This window comes from Urocitellus parryii, chromosome 1 (genome assembly GCF_045843805.1).
Source record: "Urocitellus parryii isolate mUroPar1 chromosome 1, mUroPar1.hap1, whole genome shotgun sequence".
In the NCBI taxonomy this organism is placed as follows: Eukaryota; Metazoa; Chordata; class Mammalia; order Rodentia; family Sciuridae; genus Urocitellus; species Urocitellus parryii.
The window spans coordinates 64,283,020-64,305,656 of NC_135531.1; the positions used below are offsets into that span (position 1 = coordinate 64,283,020).

Here is a 22,637-nt window from a genome sequence, read left to right on the forward strand (position 1 = left end):
TTTTAAAAAGTGAATACACCTCTGTGCACAGCATTCAGATCAAGAAATAGAGCATTGTGAATACCCCAGAAGCCTCCTTTGTGCCCTCCCTGATATTTTTTTTTTTTTTTTTTTTAGAACCAGGGATTGAACCCAGGTTGCTTAACCACTGAGCTGCATCTCCAGCCCTTTTAAAGATATTTTATTTGAAAACAGGGTCTTGCTAAGTTGCTTAGGCCTTGCCAAGTTGCTGAGGCTGACTTTGAACTCATGATCTTCCTGCCTTAACCTCTCCAGCTGCTGGAATAACAGGAGTGTGCCACCTCGCTTGGAATTTGTGGCCCCTTTCTGTCACTGCTGTCCCTCAAAAATTCTACATATAAATTAATTTTTCCTGTTTTGATTTTTATATAAATGAAATTATACGGCATATACTATTTTCTGGCTTCTTATGTTTTTGAAATTAAAAAGTTATTCTCATTGCTGCCTGAATGTCCTAAATTGTGTATACTATGATGGGAATTTTGATCATTTTTCACTTGGTTGATTACCAATAATGCTCCTATAAACTTTCTTGTACTAGTCTTTTGGTAAATTTATGTTTGCACTTTTGTGAATGTAATTGCTAGATCATGGGATTTGTGTGATGTATTTATATTTAGCAGATATGGCCAGTTTTCCAAAGTCGTTTTACTTATACCCCAGCAGTATATCAAAATTCTACCTGTTTTACAGATGTGATATCGTCAGTTCTTTAGCTGTTCTCTGAGTGTGTATTGGTGTCTCTTTGTGGATTAATTTACATTTCACTCAAGACTCATGATAAGGACCCTTTTTTCCTTATGTTTATTGGCTGTTTGGTATCCTCTTGTGTTTCTCTAAGTTACCTGTTTTTCTACTGGGTTGTCAATTCTTTATTAATTTATGGGTATTCTGCTTATTTTCGCTATATGAGTGAATTAGTGGGATATGTTTGTTGATATTCTCCTTTTCTATAGCTTACATTTTTCATCCTATTTAAGTGTTAGATTATATACAGATATAGTGATTTCTTTAGTGTAGTCCAGTTGATCAGTGTTTTCTTCTAAAGTTTGTGCTTTTTGCACCTATTTTGATATCATAAATATATTCCTTTCTATTTCTTTTAGACACTGTGTTATTTTACTTTTACATGTAGATCTACTGTCCATGTGGAATTGACTTTTCAGTATGTTTTGAGATTGATTTCCTTTTCTTCCACATGAATGTCCAGTTGATCCGTTATCGTGTTATCACTCCACTGTAGCATTATAGTGACTGTATTTATTTCTGGATATTTAGTGTTATTGTTAAAGTTATATAGTATTTTCTACTTGTTTATTGTTGTTCTATAAAATTCTGGTGAATTTAGTGTTTTGCCTTCATGCTAGTCATTTTGGGCTGCTCTAACAGAATATTATAGACTGGATGGCTCAGAAAACAGAAGCTTATTTCTCATGGTTCTACAGGCTGGGAAATTCAATATCAGGGTGCCAGCCTGGGTTCTGGTGAGGGCCTTCTTCTTGGTTTGTGGATGGCTGTATTCTTGCTGTGTCTTCACAGAACATAGCAGGAATAGAGGAAGCAAGCTTACTTCTGTTTTGGAGGGAGCACAAACACTCAGTTTGTAGTATAAATTCAGTGGCCTTGCTAAATTTGGATGGTGTGATTATAAAATCTTCTCAATGGTTTTGTTTTTTTCTAGTCCCTATACTTTTATTTTGTATTCTTACTTTACTAGCTACATCTTCTAGGTTAGCCCTGAGTTTGAGTAGATATTAGTATAGCAGTCATAGTCTTTTCCCTTTCAGACCTAGAATTTAGTGGGAATGTAGGCCAGGAAACACTAGCATAAATGCTATGCTGTCAAGTGCTGTGTGCTTAATTCTTTAAGCATAAACTTCAGAAATTTTAGTTACTTTTAATGGAGCTGCAGTACTCTCCTCTTATCTGCAATTTCACTTTTCATGAATTTTATTAACCACAGTCAACTGCAAACCAAACATAATAAATAGGTGACTTCTAAATTCTAGAAATAATTCATAACTTTTTAAAAAATATTCATTTTTTTAGTTGTAGTTGGACACAATACATTTTATTTTATTTATTTATTTTCATGTGGTACTGAGGATCGAACCCAGGGCCTTGCACATGTTAGGCAAGCACTCTACCACTGAGCCACAACCCAGCCCAATTAATAAGTTTTTTTTTTTTTAAAGAGAGAGAGAGAGAGAGAGAGAGAGAGAGGGAGAGAGAGAGAGAGAGAGGAAGAGAGAATTTTTTTTAATATTTATTTTTCAGTTTTTGGCGGACACAACATCGTTGTTTGTATGTGGTGCTGAGGATCGAACCCGGGCCACACGCATGCCAGGCGAGCGCACTACCGCTTGAGCCACATCCCCAGCCCAATTCATAAGTTTTAAATAACTTTTCTTATAGTATCTTGTTATAACTGTTCTATAGTTATTATTAGTCATTGTGGTTAATCTTACTATGACTGATTTGTAAGGTGAATTTATCATAGTTATGTATATATTGGGGAAAACATAGGGTTTTAGGGTTTGCTGCTGTTTTTGATTTCAGGCATCTATTGGGGGTCTTGAAACGTTTTGCCCATGGATAATGAGGGAACAACTATATTTGAAATTGTCATATTTAACCTACTTCTTAAACTGAATATACTAAACATGCTTTGCTTTCTGGTAATTATTCAGGATTTAGGTCATCATTAAGATTATTAGTTATTTAAGTACACTATTATAGCCTATCTTCAATTTCTGTTACTTGTGACTCATCTCAACCCCCTAAGCTTTTGAGTTCTTCTTATATACCAACCTACTCTTAGACTCACCTTATAGTTTCAGGTCATACATATAATCAATTTTAAGATGTCGATGTCAGTATTATTCAGCTTTTGGATTCTGTATTAATTATTTTTGTCTCTAACCATGTTTTTAGTATCTTTCTTCCTTAACCTTTCTTATTTTCTGTTTGTGCTCATAAGAGGAACACAAATTTATTGTCATTATGATGAAACATTACTTTAACATCTGCCTTGTAAGCTATTAAAAATATTACTAGAATAGTGCCTCCAAGTTTATATGACCAAAGAAAAATTTTTACAGTTATTTCTGAGGTATTTGGTAAGTAAGACTGTATATTTATGATGTTCAATAGCTTGATATATGTGTACATCATGAAATGAGTATGACAAATTAACTGACATGATTACTTCACAGTTACCTTTGTAATTTTGAGGTAAGAAAATTTAAGAAAATGTTAACATTTGATTATAATCACCAGACTATACCCACAAACCATAATTCTTCCTGACAAACTGAAGTTTGTCCTCTTTGACAAGCATCTCCCCTATTTGCTGTCCCCTTGTACCTCCAGCCCCTGGCAATACCATTCTACTCACTGCTTCTATGAATTCAGTTTTTTTAGGTTCTGTGTATAAGTAAGTCTCTCCCTCCCCTTTCCCCCCCCCTCTCTCTATATATATATGTCATATTTTATTTTGTTCTTCTGTAGATGAACACTTTGATTCCATACCTTAATATTTTAAATAGTGCTACAATGAACAGGTGAGTACATATATTTCTTCAAGCAACTGATTTCCTTTGGACGCATACTCAGAAGTGGAATTACAAGATCGTAGTGTAGTTCTATTTTTTAATATTTTGAAGAACCTCCGTACTTTTTTCCATGACTATTTCAATTTATATTCCCACTAGCATTGCTAGGGTTCCTTTTCTCTACATATTAGCTGATACATTTTTTTGGCCTTTTTAATAATAGCCTTTCTAACAAGCGTGAGATGATGTTTCATTGTGATTTTTGATTTGCATTTTCCTGATAATTAGCAATGTTGAGCATTTTCACATATACTTGTTGGCCATTTGCATGTTATGTTTTGAAAAATGTCTGTTTGGGTCCTTTTCTTGTTTTTTTAAATCTGGTTAATTGTTTTTTCTTACTATTGAGTTGTTTGTGTCCCTTATATATCAAAATACTTATAAATCCAGAGCAATTGGTAGTTACCTATGAGATAAAATGAACTTTTAAAGTAAAAAGTGGTTTCAGAGATAATTAAATTTAGGAAAACCCAGTAAAATTATAATGGTTTACATTTGTGTTATTTGAAAGAAATTTAAAATATGATACAAATGTAGGAAAGAATATGATACAAATATAGCAGAAAGCCCTGGGACCATCATCCAGGGCAAGAAGGGAATGTGCCCCTCTCTGTCACAGCCCTGGGTAACCTTGATTCTGACTTTTCATTGTTATCACTTTCCTAATTTTCTTTGTAGTTTTGTCACCTGACTGTATACCCCTACAGTTTAGTTTTGCCAGTTTTTTTTTTAAAGTGTCTTTTACAATCTCATTTTATCTATGGATTCCTTCTCTATCTCTTGCTAAATAAACTCAATTGTTTTTCCTATGGAATTTTCCACAGTCTCGATTTTGATGGTTGCATCTTTCTGGAGTTTAACATGCTCCTCTTTATTTTCTGTAAGTTGGTAGTTGAATTGAGAAGCTTGGTTGGTTTTGGATTCTTGTGGAGGAAACCAAGACTACTTTACAGACTGCCTTCTAATGGAAAAATATAATAGTGATTGTCTCTTTTTGTGAATTGAGTAGCTGGTGATACTTGCTGGTAATTAACTAGTTTTGCTTTTTAAAGTATCATTATGGACTCATAAGTCCATAATGAGTTTTTTTTTTTTTTAAAGAGAGAGTGAGAGAGAGAGGGGGACAGAGAGAGAATTTTAACATTTATTTATTTTTTCTTAGTTCTCAGCGGACACAACATCTTTGTATGTGGTGCTGAGGATCGAACCCGGGCCGCACACATGCTAGGCGAGCGTGCTACCGCTTGAGCCACATCCCCAGCCCCCATAATGAGTTTTGATTCATGGTGGTTGCCATTCATCCTGATGCTCAGATCAGCCCATAATTGGGTAATGAGAACCTCTTCAAGTTGGTTTCTATGTCATTTTGCCATGACCCTAGTATTAGTTCTTTTGCTTTTTTGTGTAATAGGATAGTCTAGGCTTTCTTAAACGTTTTTTTATCCCATTCCTAGAATTAGTCATTTCTCTAATAAGCCCTTTAAGTAGGAAAAAGTATTTGAAAATGATAGTCCTTATAATAGGACACTCCTTATTTATTGGTTATTATTCCTAGGCCTCTTTAGTAGGAAAATGTAGGATATAAACATATTTTATAGATAAATAATACAAAGAGTTCAAAAATACTTCTGATTCAAACTTAGGGCTAATGGGTTTTTACTTCTTCAGTCTTACATCTCTATCTCCTTTTTCTACACTGAGGTCCTTATGTAAGTACTCTATCTAGTTCTATTACTAGAATATCAAATACTTAATATCCTTTATTTCACATATAACATTTTCAGTGTAATAATACAAATATGACCACAAATAGTGTAGATTACTGAAAAAGGTAAAAGCATGCTCTTCCATTTCTTTCTTCTGTCATAGTCGTAATGTATCTGCTCTGACAGTGCATGTGCCTTCTTCCTTACAGTCTTCATTACATCTTCATTGAGTTCTTCAAGCAAATGTGCATTAAATCCTTATCACCCAATTCTTATGTCTCTCTAATCATTTTGTTTAACTGAAATTCATTTTCTAGAAAAGTAGTTCTTAAACCCTTGTGTGTGTTAGAATTATCTGGAAGATTTGTGTGTCAGTCATCCTTCTATAGCTATGACCAAAATACCTGACAAGAACAACCTAGAGGAGGAAAAGTTTATTTTGGGCTCACAGTTTCAAAGGTGAGGCTGATCCTATTACTCTTGGCCTGAGGTGGGGAGAGTTTAATGTCAGAAGGACATGGCAGAGGAAAGCTATTAGCTTATGGCAGCTTGGCAGCTGGGAAGTTAGAGTGAGGAGAGGGAAAGAGGGCGGGGGTGGAAGAGAGAAGGAGAGAGAAGGGAGTTAGGGGCAAAATATAATGCCCAAGGTCACTCCCACAGTGACCTACTTCCTCTAGCCATACCCCACCTGCCTACAGTTTACCACATAATCAGTCCATTCAGATTATTAATCCATCAGTGGACTAATCCACTGATTAGGTTACAGCTCTCATAATCTGATCATTTTACCTCTGAACTCTCCTGCATTGCTACACGAGCTTTTGGCGGATACCTCATATCCAAATCATAATAGCTCATTAAAGTACTGAGTGCTGGGTCTTTCCACTCCCTGAGATTCTCTGATACAGTGTGTGGGGATAGGGCCTGTGAATTCACATTTTTGACAAGATCCAGGTAGCGATGAAGCTACTGATCTGGTGACTGCACTTTACCATTGCTTTTGCCTTTATGCATGAAAAGGAGGGAGGCCAGATAGAAAATTCTAGAGTTTGTTTCTTTGTCTTAGTATGTTACTGTTATTTTCTAGCATAGAACATTGCTAGAAAAGTCTGGCCGTTTTTCTTTATTTTATAAATGACTTCTCCTTTTGGGTGGATATAATTTTCCAGTTTATTTTTTTATGGTGGTCATTCTGGGTTGATTTCCCCAGATTTTCTACCGTATGCTTTCAAATGCTTTTTTTCTACTTATTTGCTTTGCCCTTCTCTTCATCTTTGAGTCTTAGAAGCACTTTTTATACAGTTTTAGATCTTTTGGCTCTTTTCTGTAGTTTTTACTTTCAATCTTTTTAGTTTTCATTTTTATTCCTTTTTGACTGACAATTTTTCCCTCTTCATTTTCTGTTTTATTATTTGTAGCATTTATTCAGTTTTGTTTTCCTTCCAGTCAGTCCTTCATTTCTGAGATGATTTTTTTTCTTTTGTGTCTAATTTTCTTTATCGGTTTATTTCTAAGTTGTTATTTTTTAATCCAACTTGTTTTTGTAATGATTTTTTGTTATGGCTATGGACATCTGCATCTGACATACTTCTTTTGTTTGTGGATATATTATTCTGCTTATAATCCTTTTTGACCTTGATCCTTTTCTGTTGCTTATTTTATGTGACAGTAGTTTTCTTGAACTGTTAGAAGAAAAGCATGGCTCAAATAGCTTTTTCTAACTTCCTTGCTATGGAAATGTTTTTTTTTTTAAACTTTTTTTTTTTAAACTTCAGGTGCGAGGTGCTATTTATAAACCATATAGTTTACATTGTAAGTACAGAGTTTGAATTGTAATAACTCTACTAATTATCGTCACCATCACAGTGAAAGTATGGAGCAATGCTTTTACCCCAATAAACTTTCTCAAGCCATTTTGCAGTTGGTCCCCTTCCTTTGCAACTGGCCCCAGGCAATTATTAATTTTTGTCCATTTTGCCTTTTCTAGAATTTCAAATATATTGAATCTTACAGCATGCAGTCGTTTTGGTTTGATTTCTTTCCTTAGTGTAATGTTTTTGGAATTTGTTCATTTGCCATATTCGAAAATGTAGCAGCTCACATCTTCCCCCTCTCTTCACCCTGTTGCCCTGAACCCCTCACTTTGGGTTCTGTTCACATGAGACTCTCTTCAAAGTGTGCTTTGTGCAGTTTTGTGAGTTTATATGGCCTAGTGGTCTCTCCACACCTTCATGTGGATTCATGTCAGTACACAGCTTCCATCCTCAGCTTCAGGTCTCAGAATGTCTTGCTGTACTTTCTCATGAGCACCCAGTTGCTATTTTGTGGAGGCCCTGTTTTCTTACTGTTAGATTCCCTATTGCTTCTCCCATAGGGCTATGGATAGCAGTGTGTCTTGTTGTCTTGTTCATCCTCACCTGCTTGCATTTTGAGTTCTTAGGGATATCTTTAAATGCAATTATATTGTATATATTATCTATGGACTTCTGTTTGACTATTCAGTTCTCTGTTTGCATGGTAGGATGGAGGGAGACTAAAATATGTTGTTTTGAATGTAAGAAGACAAAATTGAGTAATAACATTTTTATTATATAAAGTAGCAAAAATATTATAAATATTTCTTGAATTTATAAAATGATACATCCATTTCTACTTATAGTATTGAGGAAGGAGGGAATGTGTTGTTTTGTGATGTGGCATATCCATTTATGTCTTTTTGAATTTTTATACATGTCTACCACATTATTGTTTATTATTTTATTATATATATACCAAGTATGGAAACCCGACCCATGGGTACCATATGTCCACATCAAAATTTATGTGTTTTTGTTAATTTGTTTTTGTCAAGTAGAAACAAATGTAAAAAAGCTTTTGGTTTTATAGTCATAAATCTTCCTTTTAGAGTATTAACCTTGGGCTGGGGTTGTACCTCAGTGGCACAGTGCTTGCCTAGCACATGTGAGGCACTGGGTTCGAATCTCAGCACCACATCAGTCAATCAATAAACAAAATAAAGGTATAGAATATTAACCTAGTTGTTAAGCATAATAAAAGTATTATACTATTGTTTATTTAGTACAAGACATTGTAGTTGAAATTTTAAACCAAATCATAGAATATCCTTGTTCAGAAGAAAAATTGTAAAAAAAAATAAAACTTAGTTTAGCATGGTGCTAGGGATTATTTCAAGACTTCCTTAAATTTTGTGTAGGGAGCCAAAGAAGAAAATTAGGTAACTTAAAAGAGCATCTTAATGTTGATATTTTCTAACATCTAGTAATCTAGTTTTATTTTTATAAATATTTTCATATTTTTAGAGATACCGATATTACTATACAAAAGAGAGGCTTGTAAGGCAATTATAGATAATTCTTTCCTGTCATCTAGTTTCTATTATGTTATTCACTCTTAATTTTATCAATCCAGGTCATTAAGCATCATTGTGCTTCAGTGTGACTTATCTGATATTGGGCCCAAAACAATGAGGGTTTGTTTCAAGCAAAGACAATAGAGAAATGTGTATATATTAGGAGTGAGCAGAATAAAAGTATTATATTTATTGAATATAATAAATGTCAGAGATGTGTAAAACCTTCATGGAGAAAGTTGTAGCACATATCTCAGATACTGATACCAAGCCATGGATATGGAGACACTGTGGTACTGATATAGAGATGGATAAAAAGATTAGCAGAACAGGATCTAGAAGCCAGAAACAGGCCACCCTAGAGAGTAATATGAGATACAGTAGAGGTAGCATCATAAATCAGTAGGGAAAGATGTAATGTTGTATTAGTGGTGCTTTGATCATAAAGTAATCATATGGAAAATCAAATTGTATTTCTAACTGCACAACATCTGCAAAAATAAATTCAAGTAAATTAAATTTAAAAATCAAATATTGTTTTACTAGAAAATGTAAGAAATATTGGAATACTTAGAGTTATTTATTGTTGTTATTTTAGAGTTGGGTCTTGTTGTGTTGTCTAGACTAGTCTCAGGTGATCCTACTGCTTTAGCTCCCCAACTTAGGAGTATTTAAAATAAAATATTTTAAAAATATATGCCAGTCTTTATGTATAAATTATAGAAATGAAACATTGAGTGCAAAATCAAGTTGCATAGTTATAATAAAGTACCACTCATAAAATTGAAGACATGAAATAATATAATATGTTGTAAAGTGTAAAAGTGTACATCAAATTCAAGATAGCGCTGCTTGTGAAAATGATAGATGAATATGGTTAGAGAAAGAGATGTGAGGCTGTAGCTGTATTGAATATTTTATTATTTTTAAATAAAAATGTTTTCAAGTAACATGACAAACTTAACACCAAATGACTATCAAACAAAAAAATGGTTGAATAAATAATGGCATTTATGTACTATGAAATATTTTCTGACCATTCAAAAGAATAAGTTGTAGATAAGTCACCTTATAGGTGACTTATTGCTTAGCAAAGAAAAGAAGTTTCAGAAAAGGGTGTATAAAGGCATCTCGTTCTTAGAAGATATATGACATGTATGATATGTAAGTGTATGATTTATTTCTGTATCTGTTCATATGAACAGGAAAAATTTGGAAGACTTCATTGTAGTCTGTGTAAACAGACTGTGTAAACATCTGATAACAGCTGTGGGAGTGAGGTGAGAAAAAAGGAGAAGAGAAAGAGGAGGGAATTTGGAATCAAGAAAAATAGAAACTGAAAAAGCACAGCGCAGCATGGATAGTGTGATTTTTTTTTTTAAATGCTCGTGTTCAAATTTTTGTTTATGTTTTTAAAAACATAGAACCAAGTTATTAAAAGATTGAGAGTTAACTTGATGGGAATTTATTATATTTGACTGGAGCTGTGGTAAAAATGGACTTAGCAAAATGTAAACCAGAGATACCCTTCAAAGACTGCATTAGTCAGTGCTATGTTCTGTTGCTAGAGACTCTAAACAAATAATGTAATCAAATTAAAGTGCTTTTCAGTTTTTTCCCTTCATACTTATTAACACAACTCATCCTAATTTCAGCTAGTTCTTCTTTTTGATAATAACAGATATAAAGTCATTATATCTCACATAGTGTATTAGGTGATAAAAAAATAAGAGTAGATAAAAAGTAATAATTAAGTCATTTTTATGAAATGGGGACTTTCACAGGGAAACTTTAGATCTTATTCTTTCTCCCTTTCTGTCTTCAGTGTGGAGGTGAATAAGGAATGAATCTATTTCATTTTTCAGGGGTGGCCACGCCAAGGTCTTAATACAGATAGAGATTAGCAAAATGTAAACCAGAGATACCCTTGCTAATGGATACTTCTTTGAAATTTTCATTTTTTCCTTTCAGCATGCGGGATGACAGAATTCGAGTAGAAAGAATGGATAAAGTTTATTTTGAATACAGCCATGCTTTCCAGGCGGTTACGGAATTTTATTCAAAAGTTGTAGATGACATCAAAGGTAAATATTTTATACATTTAAGCAATGTGTCCTCAAATTGTACTGATTTGAGCTTTGGATAAAGATGTGAGTATGACCTTCAATTTAATGACAGCTAGGTAATGACCAGAAATAGAGGGAGCAGCTGAGGGAAGAGCTCCTTTACTTGAGCTCATGAAGAACACCACTGTAGCATTTCCCTCATCAGTTGTAACCATTTAGTTACTTGCAGATTAATTGGAGTAAAGGGAGTTGGTGACCAACTTTTCTTTTCACTCATCTTTAAAGATGGCCTATTATTATCCTACAATTGTACAAAATGTTTAGATAAATATTCTCATGTAGGCTAGTGTTTTCAAAGATTGGTTGCTAGAATTAAAATACACTAGTGACAGGGTCTAAATATGTTAGGTAACCATTACTTGTCTAATTCACATCTCCTCTGTCATTAGTGTTTAATTTTGTCTGTACCCTTTAGTCCTGCCAGTTCAGTTATGTTAGGGGCCATTTTATGGATGGCAAGGTGAATACACATTCTTCCTTGGCATAGATTTGGCCTTTCTCCAGTCCTCACTGGACCCCATACTGGCAAGACTTACTCTTGTCCCAAGTTGTGGAGCTTTCATCGTCAGCTCTTACTCCTAACCCCCACTTAAGCTGCAGTGTTGTGTTAGCATTTCCTTCCACTTGGACCATTAATGTGTGTTAGTGTATCCCTTATAATCTCATGTTTTGGCCAAATTGAATCAGGTGTCTCAGGTTGTATCCGTCTTCCAACATCAGGATGCAGTATCATCAAGGATACCATAATCCACTCTAGGCATCAGATTCACTTGAAGGACATGGGCAAGAAAACAGCCTGCTTATGGAATATGTATTCCTCTTGGTGGGATTCCTACTCACAGTAGTCTTTGCAATAGTCCATCGTGCCATTGGGAGCTTAAGTTCTCTTCCTTCACAAGGAGACTCATATCTGGTGGGCACAAGAGCCATCCTGACTTAAAGCGCCATACTATCCAGGTGTCTCCTTCTCTTGCTGGAGTCTCTGCAAAGGACATAGGTTATAAAAGTCATTGTACTCAGGAAAGATCAGTACTCTGGAGTTGAGTATTTATAATTCTTCCCAGGCTAGATGTAACTCAATAATTTCAAGTTAATGCTACCTCATAGTGCACTGGCACTCCTTCTTATCAGGTTTCTAGGGGAGCAAAGCTAGAAAGTTACAAGAAAATCAGCTTTCAGTAGAAGGCAAAAGAGTGTTGTTAGCTCTCTGTTTATACCTTGGTTTTGTAAACAGCTATCATTAAAAATAATAAGATATTATATATAGTAATACAAAATTTTGTAGAAAATATTTGGAATAATTTTTAAATTTTTCTTTAAAAATTTAAAAAATTCAGTTTAAAGTTTAAATTTAAAAAGGTAAATTCTTTTAAAATTTCCTTAATAAACATTTAAAAAATGCTTATTGCCAAAAGTCAAACAGTTGTTTATAAAGGAAAACGTAGAGCTGGAGATGGAACTCAATGGCAGAACACTTGCATAGCATGTATAAGTCCTTGGGTTCCATCTCCATGAAAAGAAATAGAAAAAGAAAAAAGTAGAAGTTTATGCCCTCAATCTTGTCCCCTGCCCTTGCCACTTATGTGACTGAAGGGTAATCCTTAACAATTTGGCTTAAGAATTGTTGTATGAGTAAATCTACCTGTATATACGTACACATTCATAGTTTAAGTTAGTGTGTCAGAAGGTGACACATTCTAAAAAGAAAACGAGGCATGGAAGGGTGTTGAAATTTTAAATTGACTGCTAAAGGAGGGTCTCCCTGAGAAGATGGTACTTGAAAAAGATGAACAAAGAAGAAGTTAAGGGAGAAGCTGTGTGAAGGAACAGTAACAGTAAGTACAAAGGGTACCTGACATGTTTAAGGAATAGCAAGGAGTCTGTACACTGAAACAGTATCTGAGGGGGAGAGTATTAGGAAGTGAGCTGAGCAGTAGGAAGGAGTTAGAGAGCAGGTCCCAGAGGGCTTTGGAGGTCACTGGACTTCTATTGTCAGTGAGTAGGGGGATGTTGGAGGATTTTAAGAGGTAGTCTAATGATCTGAAGCACATTTAAAAAAAAATTCCTTCAGTGGCCATATTGACTACTTGCAGGGTACAAGATGAAGCAAAGAGACTAGAAAAGAAGCTTGTGTAATATTTGTAGTGAGAGATTAGGATGATCATACAACCTACCCTTAGCAATATGTTTTGGATAGCCTTCTGTATCTGTTCAAATAGCTGTAAGTCATTCCTTTTAATAGGTACATAGTAATTTGGATTTACCAAAATTTATTCAACTCTTACCCCTATGGATGTTTATTTAGCTGGTCTCTAGTCCCCCCCTCCCCCACTCTTTGTATACACATCTTGGGATATTTCTGATCCAGAGAGTTGAACATTTTACATTTTGAAAAAATGATCTGTTCTCCAACAAAAGATTCATTCCACCATTAGAAAATGCCCTTTTTGGGCTGGGGCTGCAGCTCAGTGGCAGAGAGCTTGCCTAGCATATGTGAGGCATTGGGTTTGATCCTTAGCACCAAATAAAAATAAACAAATCAAAGCATTCTGTCCATCTGCAGCTACAAAAAAGAAAGAAAGCGAGAAAGAAGAAGGAAGGAAAAAAAAGAAGAAAAATGCCCTTGTTTCCATGCCATAGTTTTTGTAATCACATTTTTCCAGAGGGCAAGTTGAAAAGATACTGTCTAAATGATGATTTCAATAACTATAAAACAAATTTTATATAACTTAAAATTTATTTTTAATAGTAGTAACAATGTTAATGAGGTTATATATTGTGTTGTTTAGATTCTCAAAGGTTTTCTGGCATCATTAACTTGGATAAGCCTGTGATTTGCTCTTTGGCTGCCATCATAAGATATCTCAAAGAATTTAACTTGGAAAAAATGCTCTCTACACCTGAGTAAGTACTTTCTCAAAAGTCAAATAAAAGAAAGAAAGAAAGTTGGGATCATATTAAAGACATTTTATAAATAGAATTTGGTAAATATACTCAAGAATTTTACCTGCTACTGACAGAATATCGTACTAGAGTACAAGGATGAACTGCTTGGTATTGTTGTTGAAGAATAATAACAAATATTAATAAAAATACTGTTAGGCTGGGTGTGGTGTGGCACTCCTATAATCCTAGCTACTTGGGAGGTTGAGGCAGGAGGATCATAAGTTCAAGATCAGCCTGGGCAATTTAGTGAGATCCTTTCTCAAAATAAAAAGAACTGGAGATGTAGCTCAGAGTTAGGGCCTAGCATGCACAAGGGTTCAGTGCCTAGCACCTTTCCCCCTACACACATGCAAAAATATTGATAGAATTCTGTCATTATATTCATGATAGCTATTTGATATATTTTTACCTATAAAACTGTGTTAATACAGTTCATGCTAACTATATTAAGAAAATATTAAAAGGCACGCATAAAAATCACCACTCTTCTAATTCTTGGTTTCAGTTCTTATTTTATAGACCATAAAGTTGAAGATAAAAGGGTCAACTGCTAACACAGACAGTGTTTTACAAGAGCAGTTAGCTTTGTAAGTTTCAGAAATTCCAAAGCTGACAATTGACGTTTTGGACAAATACTAGCTTAATCAGAGGTTGATGGGGAGAGTGGAAAAAAAGGCAGGTACCCTTGGAATATCATGATGTCTTTGCTGTGTGTTTTCCTAAGTGGTGTTTAATATCAGATTATCACTTATCTGGAAAAGTTTTGTCCTGTTTACAAACAAAAATGGCCACCAATAGGAAATTTGATTTATTGTGTCACATTTACGAAATGTAATTTTACACAGCAATGAAAATGATTGAACCACATGATCAATATTAAAATTTTCATTAGCAGTATACTGAGCCAAAATCAAGTTGCTGAAGCACACAGCCCATACATTATATGAAATTAGAAACATCTAAAACAGAACACAGACATATTTAGGGAAGGTATAAAGACATGTATGGACATGAACAACAAATTGAGAAGAGTGGTTTCCTACAGTGAGAAGGAAGGAAAATGACAATGGCTGGCAGGAGAAATGCATAGTGGAGTTCTTATGAATTTGTTTTTAACCTAAGTGTTCTATTAACCTATACACATTTTAATGTGGCTAAAATATTTTATTAAAAAAAGTATCAGCCTTATATTTTATGTCATTAGATTCAACTTTGAGCTTTAAAAACATTTTTAAAAAATCCATCTGTATGGCTGATTGTGTTGGATCCTTAAAGAATAGGTGATAAGCCACCTACCATTTGATATGTTCTTGGTAGAAAGCCTCTAAGTAAGTCAAGTCAAATTAGTGACCTAGCTTGCCTGTTACGATTTGCGTTTCTGTCCCAACATCACCAGACAAAAAAGTATTACCACTGGAATAAAGAAACCAACTTTGTTATTTTTAAATTAAGCTCTGATGTGTTTAGAAGTAGTTGAATTTGGGCCTGAAAGATTGTATCATCTTATATTTAAAAAGTAAAGATATCACTAAATATTAATAAAATCTAATATGTCTGTGTGTACTGAAATTTATAAAGCTTATTTTTAAATGACCTGAAGGCAAATCTCTTGATTAAATTGGGTGAAAATGAAGTTCTCTCCACACATGTTTGGTGGTGGTGTTTGTTGTAGGATGATCAGGAAACTGGCTCTGCTAGTGGCTATATGTCTACCTGCTGGATAATTCCATAAGCCAGAGTCAAAAAAGACATGAAATGCTCCAGAGTGAAAGATCCCCACTTTGTGTATATTTCCAGAACCTTGTAGGTAATCAGTAAGTGTAGAATTAATGAAAAAAGGAAGGAATTCCTTATCCTGGAGAGTAGACTTGATTGTAAATTGCAAAATGTCATTGGAATTAGAATTCAAGATTAAAATGAATAAAGATGGTAACCAAACTGGTACTGTTGTTTTGTTTAAAGGTGATTACGTTTTATAGGTGACATGTAATTTTACTCTGAAGATAATTCCAAAAATGTAATTCATCAATACTTATATTTTGGAAAAAGAAGAAATTCTTACAGTGATTACTTTGGGAAAGTAAATATTCTCCTTGTGTATGAAATTCAGTTGTATTACTTTATAATCACATATTATGCTGCTGAACTTTTCAACTTTTGGTTCAATAGCAGTGTTATTAGGGGAAAAATAAATTTAACTTGAGTTTCTTTTTTTGGTAAATGCTTTCATGAAAATTGCAGCATATATCATGAAAATCTTAATATGCATTTATTTAAAGATCTTGTGCCTTTACAGTGGAATTTAAGGTAGTTTGAGAAAATGCATCATGTCAGGAATTGTTCCTGAGAATAGGTAAAGTGAGGGTTTATTTAAAAAGACAAATTTTTAGGTTTAAAAATTGTTTTGAGATTTTAGGTAGGTTTGTTCCAGAGCAAAATAGTATAATAGAATAAATAACATATGAGGAATATTAGTTATTGCTACAGTTTGGATGTTGAATGTCCCTCAAAGGTTCATGTGTTAAAGGCTTGGTCCCTTGCCCATGGTGCTGTCGGGAGATGGTAGGACCTTTCAGATGTGGGAGGAAGTTCATCAGGTTGTGCCCTTGAAGGGAATACTGGGCATACCCTTGGCCTCTCCCTCTCTGTCTCTTTGCTTCTGGGACCCTGTGCAGTGAGCAGCTTCCTCTGTCATGTATTCCTTGCCATGATGTTCTCACCCAAAGGCAATGAATCCAAGTGACCATAGACTGAAACCCCTTAAACTGTGAGCCAAAATAAACCTTTCTTCCTTATAAGTTTATTATCTTATGTTTTTTTTTCATAGTAATAGAAGGCTGATGTAGTTATTGTGACAGTACTAATCTGATTCCTAAACTTATGAAATTCAAAGGAATTGGCTTATTTCTTGTTGGAAATGATTTTTTTTTTTGTCATTTTGGATGACTTTTATTAAGATTGGTTTAGTCAGAACTTCAAGGAGGCTCTGGAAATTTTTAGGAAAGAATAAGAAAATCCATCCAAGATGAACTGTCAAACTCTTTTATTAGAAAACTTCTTATGATCACAGAATAATATATGGTGAATACTTTCATTAGTGAAAGTAGATTTAATATATAAGCTACTTTAATGACATCTAATGGATATAGTCCAGTGATGCTGTTAATCATCCTAAAATCATAAGACCTGCCACTATAAAAGAGGATTATTTTGCCTTAAATATCACTCAAAAACCAAAGACAACACAAGTAAAGAAACTACAGACCAACATTTCTTAAGAATAAAGCACAAAAATCTTCATCAAAATACATGCAAATGGAATTCAGTGATATATAAAAAGGATTTGGGAATATAAATTTGGTTTACAAATCCCAAACCCAATTCTTGTAATATGCTTTGTCAGTAGAATAAAAGACAAAACCTATACAGTCATTTCAATAGTGAGGAGAAGCTTTTGGCAAAATGCCAAAAATATTTTTCATATTAAAAAACCTGAAACCAAAGGAATTTCCTTGACCTGAAAAAACATATTTATAAAACCCTCATAGCTAACATTATACTTATTGATGAAATTATGAATGCTTTTCCTCTAAGATTAGGAACATGATGAGGATGTCTTTCTTACCACTTCTGATCAGCATTTTACTGGATATTCTGTCTTGGAGTACCAGGCAAGAAATGAAGTAAAAGGTATCCAGATTGGGAAAGGAGAAGTAAACATGAACTTGTGTGTAAAAAGTCCTAAAGATGCCAAACAACCATTAGAGATATATAACATATGAATTCACTGCAGGATGTGAAATAAATAGTAAACTATACTGTATTTTTACATACTTGTAAGTAAGAATACAAAAATAAAAATTAAGATTCATTTACAATAGCCTAGAAAAGAATTAAGATGAATTTAATAAAAGAAGTACAAAACCTATATTCTGAAAACTATAAGACATTGTTGCAAGAAGTTAAAGAAGAACTAAATAAATGGAAAGGAATCCCAAGTTCATGGGTGAGAAGACTTAATATTGTTAGATCAATTTGGGGAATATTATATCTTATCAATTCACTGCAGTCTATGAAATTCCATCTGGTTTCTTTGCAGAAATTGACAAGCCCATCTGAAAATTCATATGAAAATTTAAGTACTCAGAATAATTCTAACAGTTTTGAAAGAACAGAGGTAGAGGACCCAAACTCTTATTTCAAAACTTACTACAAAGGAGAATTGCGAGTCCAGAAATAAGTCTATGCACTTGTAGTCAACTGATTACTGGCAAGGGTGTTAAGATAATTCAGTGGGAAAAGAATATCACCCCCTGCATCTTGTGTGACCCCACCAGTACAGGACTCTTGGAAGCTTGTACCCATTTGCCTCCTTACTTTGCCTCATGTACTTTGTCCCTTGTCTGAATTTGCTTTGTGCTCTTCACATTAATAAATCATAGCTATTAGTACAATTTTATGTTGAGTTGTGTATCTTCACAGCAAATCATTGAGCCTGGCAGGGTTCTTGGGGACTGAACATATACCTTACTTATTTCCCTCTCTAATGTATTTATTGTCAGCATTTAGGAATGGTGTCATTCATTTAATTAGAAGTGCAAATACTGTAAGACTGTAGTTTTGTCATATAATGCAGTGTATAACTTGTCAACTGCCCAAAAGACAGATGATGAACTTATGAGCTCTGAAAACCATATATAGAACTATCTTCTGCTGTAGATTCTATATGTGACGAGGTGGATTTTTTTGGTCTTTATTTCTATTTTTATATGATATTTAAATGATGGATCTTTCAGATAAGGTCTGCTCCTTTACTACCTTTGTCAAAATTAGAAAGATTAGCTTTTGGAGGTTTTGTTTGTTGTATGTTTTCCCAAAAAAGTAGATTAAGAGTGATAGAGAATCTTTAATTTCCCTGGTAAGCTTTTGGCAAGGACATTTTCCTCCCATGTACAATTTGAGAAAGAAAAGCATCTGGGGTTGGGGTTGTGGTTCAGCAGTAGAGCACTTACTTGCCTAGTGCGTGTGGGACGCTGGGTTTGGTCCTTAGCACCACATAAAAATAAACAAAATAAAGGTATTGTGTCCAACTACAACTAAAAAAATATTTAAAAAAAAGAAAAGCATCCTTTGTGTTTTTGGTGTCTGAAATACTAATGAAGTATTTTCCCATGTTACTTATAAGATTTCTTTTCAGATTTACACAGTGTGAATTTCATTCAGGCATTATTTATAAGGTTCATTTCACAGCACCTAAAATTTGGCTTCTTCCACAATTATAAATATTTTAGAATTGCTTGAATATTTTAGGTCATTGATCATATACTGTTGAATACCGACAGTGCTGGCACATAGTTCAAAAATATATAGAATTTCTCATGGAAATCAGAACTGACAGAAGGAAATTTCTATTGTATTTGGAGGGAAGAGTCCAAGTCCAAAATATTATCGATTAAATATATTGAAGCTCCAAAAGCATGGTTATTCTTTGTAGCTGCTTGATAATTACTGTTCCACAGGAATCAGTATTAAGTTAATTTCAGATCAAACAGTGGTTGATTTCTTTTCTTAAAATCGGCACAGATGTCAGTTTAAGGAAATAGTTTCTCACTGCATCTAATTTGAAATGTGAGTACTTGTTCAGTTAGGACAAAAAGAAAATGAATGACAACAAAGCAACCCAAGGCCAACTAGCCAGATAAAACCCTGATTGATATAACACATTAATATTGTTAATGAAAAGAAACTGTCTTTGTAAAGATCCAGGATTATGAGCTAACCTAAGCCAATTTGCTTTGGTCATAGTTACTGATTTCTTTTTGATACTATAGATATTGAAAGTCTTCAGTAATTGTTTGTAGATGAGAGTTCTAAGCTTCCTTCCCCATTCCCTTATACCAGGCAGTATGTTGGTCCAAACCAAATTTTGTCACATGTATAGGGACATTTTGGCAAGTGAACACTAAAATAGGCATGTAAAATCTTCTCTGGTTCAGAAAATTCTCTTTTTGGTATCCTGGCAGTGCCTTGCTTCAGCAGTTCACTTCAGACATACATGACACATAATAGGAGCAGGAGTTCACTTTTAGTTAGGGTCAGTTGAGATTTTGGAAGGAATGGAGGATGTTTTCAGAACCATAAACCTAAAACATCATCCCTAGGGATGGGTTGTTGGTTTTTCTGGTTTATCAAATTCTGTCCATGTGAAGGTGTGGGCAATTAAGTGGTGTTTCAGTTAATGGTTTACACATTTGTATGCCATTTATTTCACCAGTGAAGAAAGATTTCTTACACCTCTGAGATAAAGAGAGCTAGCAGAGATGCTGGATTAAGGCTTCTGGGTTAGTTTTTCTTTCATTTTATCTGCTAAGGTCTGAATGTTCATTTCCCTCCCAAAATTAACGTTAGGTTGAAGCCTAATCACCAGTTTAGTAGTATTGAAAAGTAGAACCTTTAGGATGTGGTTAGGTCATGTAGTACACTTATAAAAGAGGTTTGAGCAAGTCTGTTTGTCCCGATCACCATATAAGGTGGGCATCTGTGAGGAATAGGCCCTCACCAGACTAACTGTGCCAACTCCCTGGTCATGGACTTCCAGCCTCCAGAACTGTGAGCAACAAATTTCTTTTGTTTATAAATTACTCAGTCTAAGGTGTTTTGTTAATAGCAGCCGCAAATGACTTAGGACACCAAATAAGCATCCTTCTTAAGGTCTGTGTTGGATTAGGGCATTCACATGTTAACTCCTTATCCCCAGGCCATAGTTAGTTGAATTAACTATGGATAAAGGGTTCATATCTACATACAAGAGTATCTGGTTAGATACCAATTCGGAGTCTAGGCTGTCAGCCCTTCCAGTTTAGATCTTTAGCTAGAGATTTGTGTGAACATCTTTCAGCTTCCCTAATTTCACTGCCTAATTGTTTTTGCCTGTAAATTATATTTTATTTTACTTCAGTCATTTTTGAGGGTTTACTGCTCAAAGGGAAGGAAAAAAAAAACAAACCAAAACTGGCTTCCTCCTAGGAAAGTGGCAGACATTTGCTGGGCATCTATAGTCTGCTAGGTGATTGTACAAGATGAGTAAGACATAAATAAATAACCCTTGCCTCCAAGGAACTTAGATTTATTAAGGAGGTTAGAAATACAACATAAATTGCTGAAATTCAAAACAAATTAAATTGACTCCTATAAGAGAGAGAGAAAAGCCACACATACCTGCCATCTATCAGTTTTGGAATTGCTGCCCTTTGAAAATCATTAATAGGTTATCATCCTTTGCAAAGTAGATCAAACCTGTTGCAGACAAATTACACTGCCAAAGAACAGTGTTCAGTAACTAGGCAACGTTCCTAACATGAAGTAAGTTGTTTCTCTTTTCCAGGGCTGTGGGCCTTGGTTGGGGGAGTCATCTAGAAGAAAAGGGATCTCTCTATGAATACTGTTTCTTTGAGCTTTGATTTTTGGTTATATAGATTCCTAGATGAGGACTCAATTCCATAACTGGCTACGGAAACTAGATTCTTACTTTAGTCTCATTTTCAGCGTGAGAAACGCTGTTAGGTTTGACAACGTAACACTAATGCTTTCCTTATTTAGTTAAATGAACTGCCATTATTTTTCTACTCCTTAAAAATAAGCCATCAAGTCTGTTAAGTGCTATTGGCAGAAATGTCTGATTGACTGATAAAGGAAATTGAATTGCTGTAATACATTGATTAAGACTTCTTAACATGAATTGGAATTGTACATACATTTATTATGTTGCATTTCCATTCTCAAGCCTATTTGAAATTTATTGAATTTTAAATTTAGTTTTGGGTAGTTATGGGGACATAAGGAGCACCGAGAGTTCTTTAAGCTTAAGGAAATAACTTTTGCTATTCTTTCTGTTTTATATTTATAAACATTGGCAACCTTAATGAGTATTGTTAATTATAGAGTAAATAACATTTGTTGTACCTATCAGATATTGAGTACAGGCTTTTAAAGTGTTTATCAAGATGAGGTCATGCTAAAGAATAAAGAAACAGTTTTAGTATCTTGACATATTTTTCTAGCTAATTGCATAGCTTTTCTTAAAGATACCACCACATGTTTTGCTAGTGATAAAAGACTATATTTAGTTCTATTCCTGGGGAAATGTAAAACAAAAACAAAATATTGTTACCATTGCTTTCCTTTCATGTCCTTGCTTTTGATGTTAGATCAGCTGTCCTCTTGGAGCAGACACTGTCCCAGTAAAACTTCATTTTGCTCCTTTTGGTTTGATTTTCTATAAAAATGCTAATTTTTATCATAGTGTTACTGTATTGTTTTTGGTTCCTAAATTAGTTTTTAAAGTTTCGTACGCACTTTATATGTTGGCTCATTTTATTTCATTCTCTCACAGGAATTTCAAACAGCTGTCAAGGGAAATGGAATTTATGACAATTAATGGAACAACATTAAGGAATCTGGAAATCCTACAGAACCAGGTCAGGTACACACAAAGGCTAGTTGACTCAAAATGGTTTTGAAAGAAACATTTAGAGTAAGGTAGCAGTCTGTTTTTAGGAGTGCAGATGGAAATGAGCAATAGTGTATTCAACTGCCTGCTCTGCTTGTCATCTGATAGTTGATTTTTGTATCCTCATTCTATATAAATATTTCTTTGGGAAGGTATCAGCTTTGAAAATTAATATGAAGTAGATTTTTGTGGCATCTGGTTGAATATATTTTTTCCTACATGCCTTTGACTCTTTGTTGAACTGTTTGCACTGTTCAGTATTATCAGCATGTAGAACAAGTCATTGTGATATTCAGCTTGACTATAGGATGCATCATATCTCACATCACAAACTTTCATCATTGT

General features: G+C 34.2%; 1 protein-coding gene across 1 annotated transcript in view; it reads left to right on the top strand.

Annotated features, from left to right (window-relative positions):
* Window positions 1-22,637, top strand: part of Msh3 (mutS homolog 3) — a 192,179-nt gene that overhangs the window by 56,486 nt on the left and 113,056 nt on the right. The window contains exons 9-11 of the mRNA XM_077800452.1: window positions 10,683-10,795; window positions 13,627-13,741; window positions 22,176-22,260. Of these exons, the coding sequence (XP_077656578.1) occupies window positions 10,683-10,795; window positions 13,627-13,741; window positions 22,176-22,260 (313 nt within the window). The remainder of the gene's footprint in view (window positions 1-10,682; window positions 10,796-13,626; window positions 13,742-22,175; window positions 22,261-22,637) is intronic.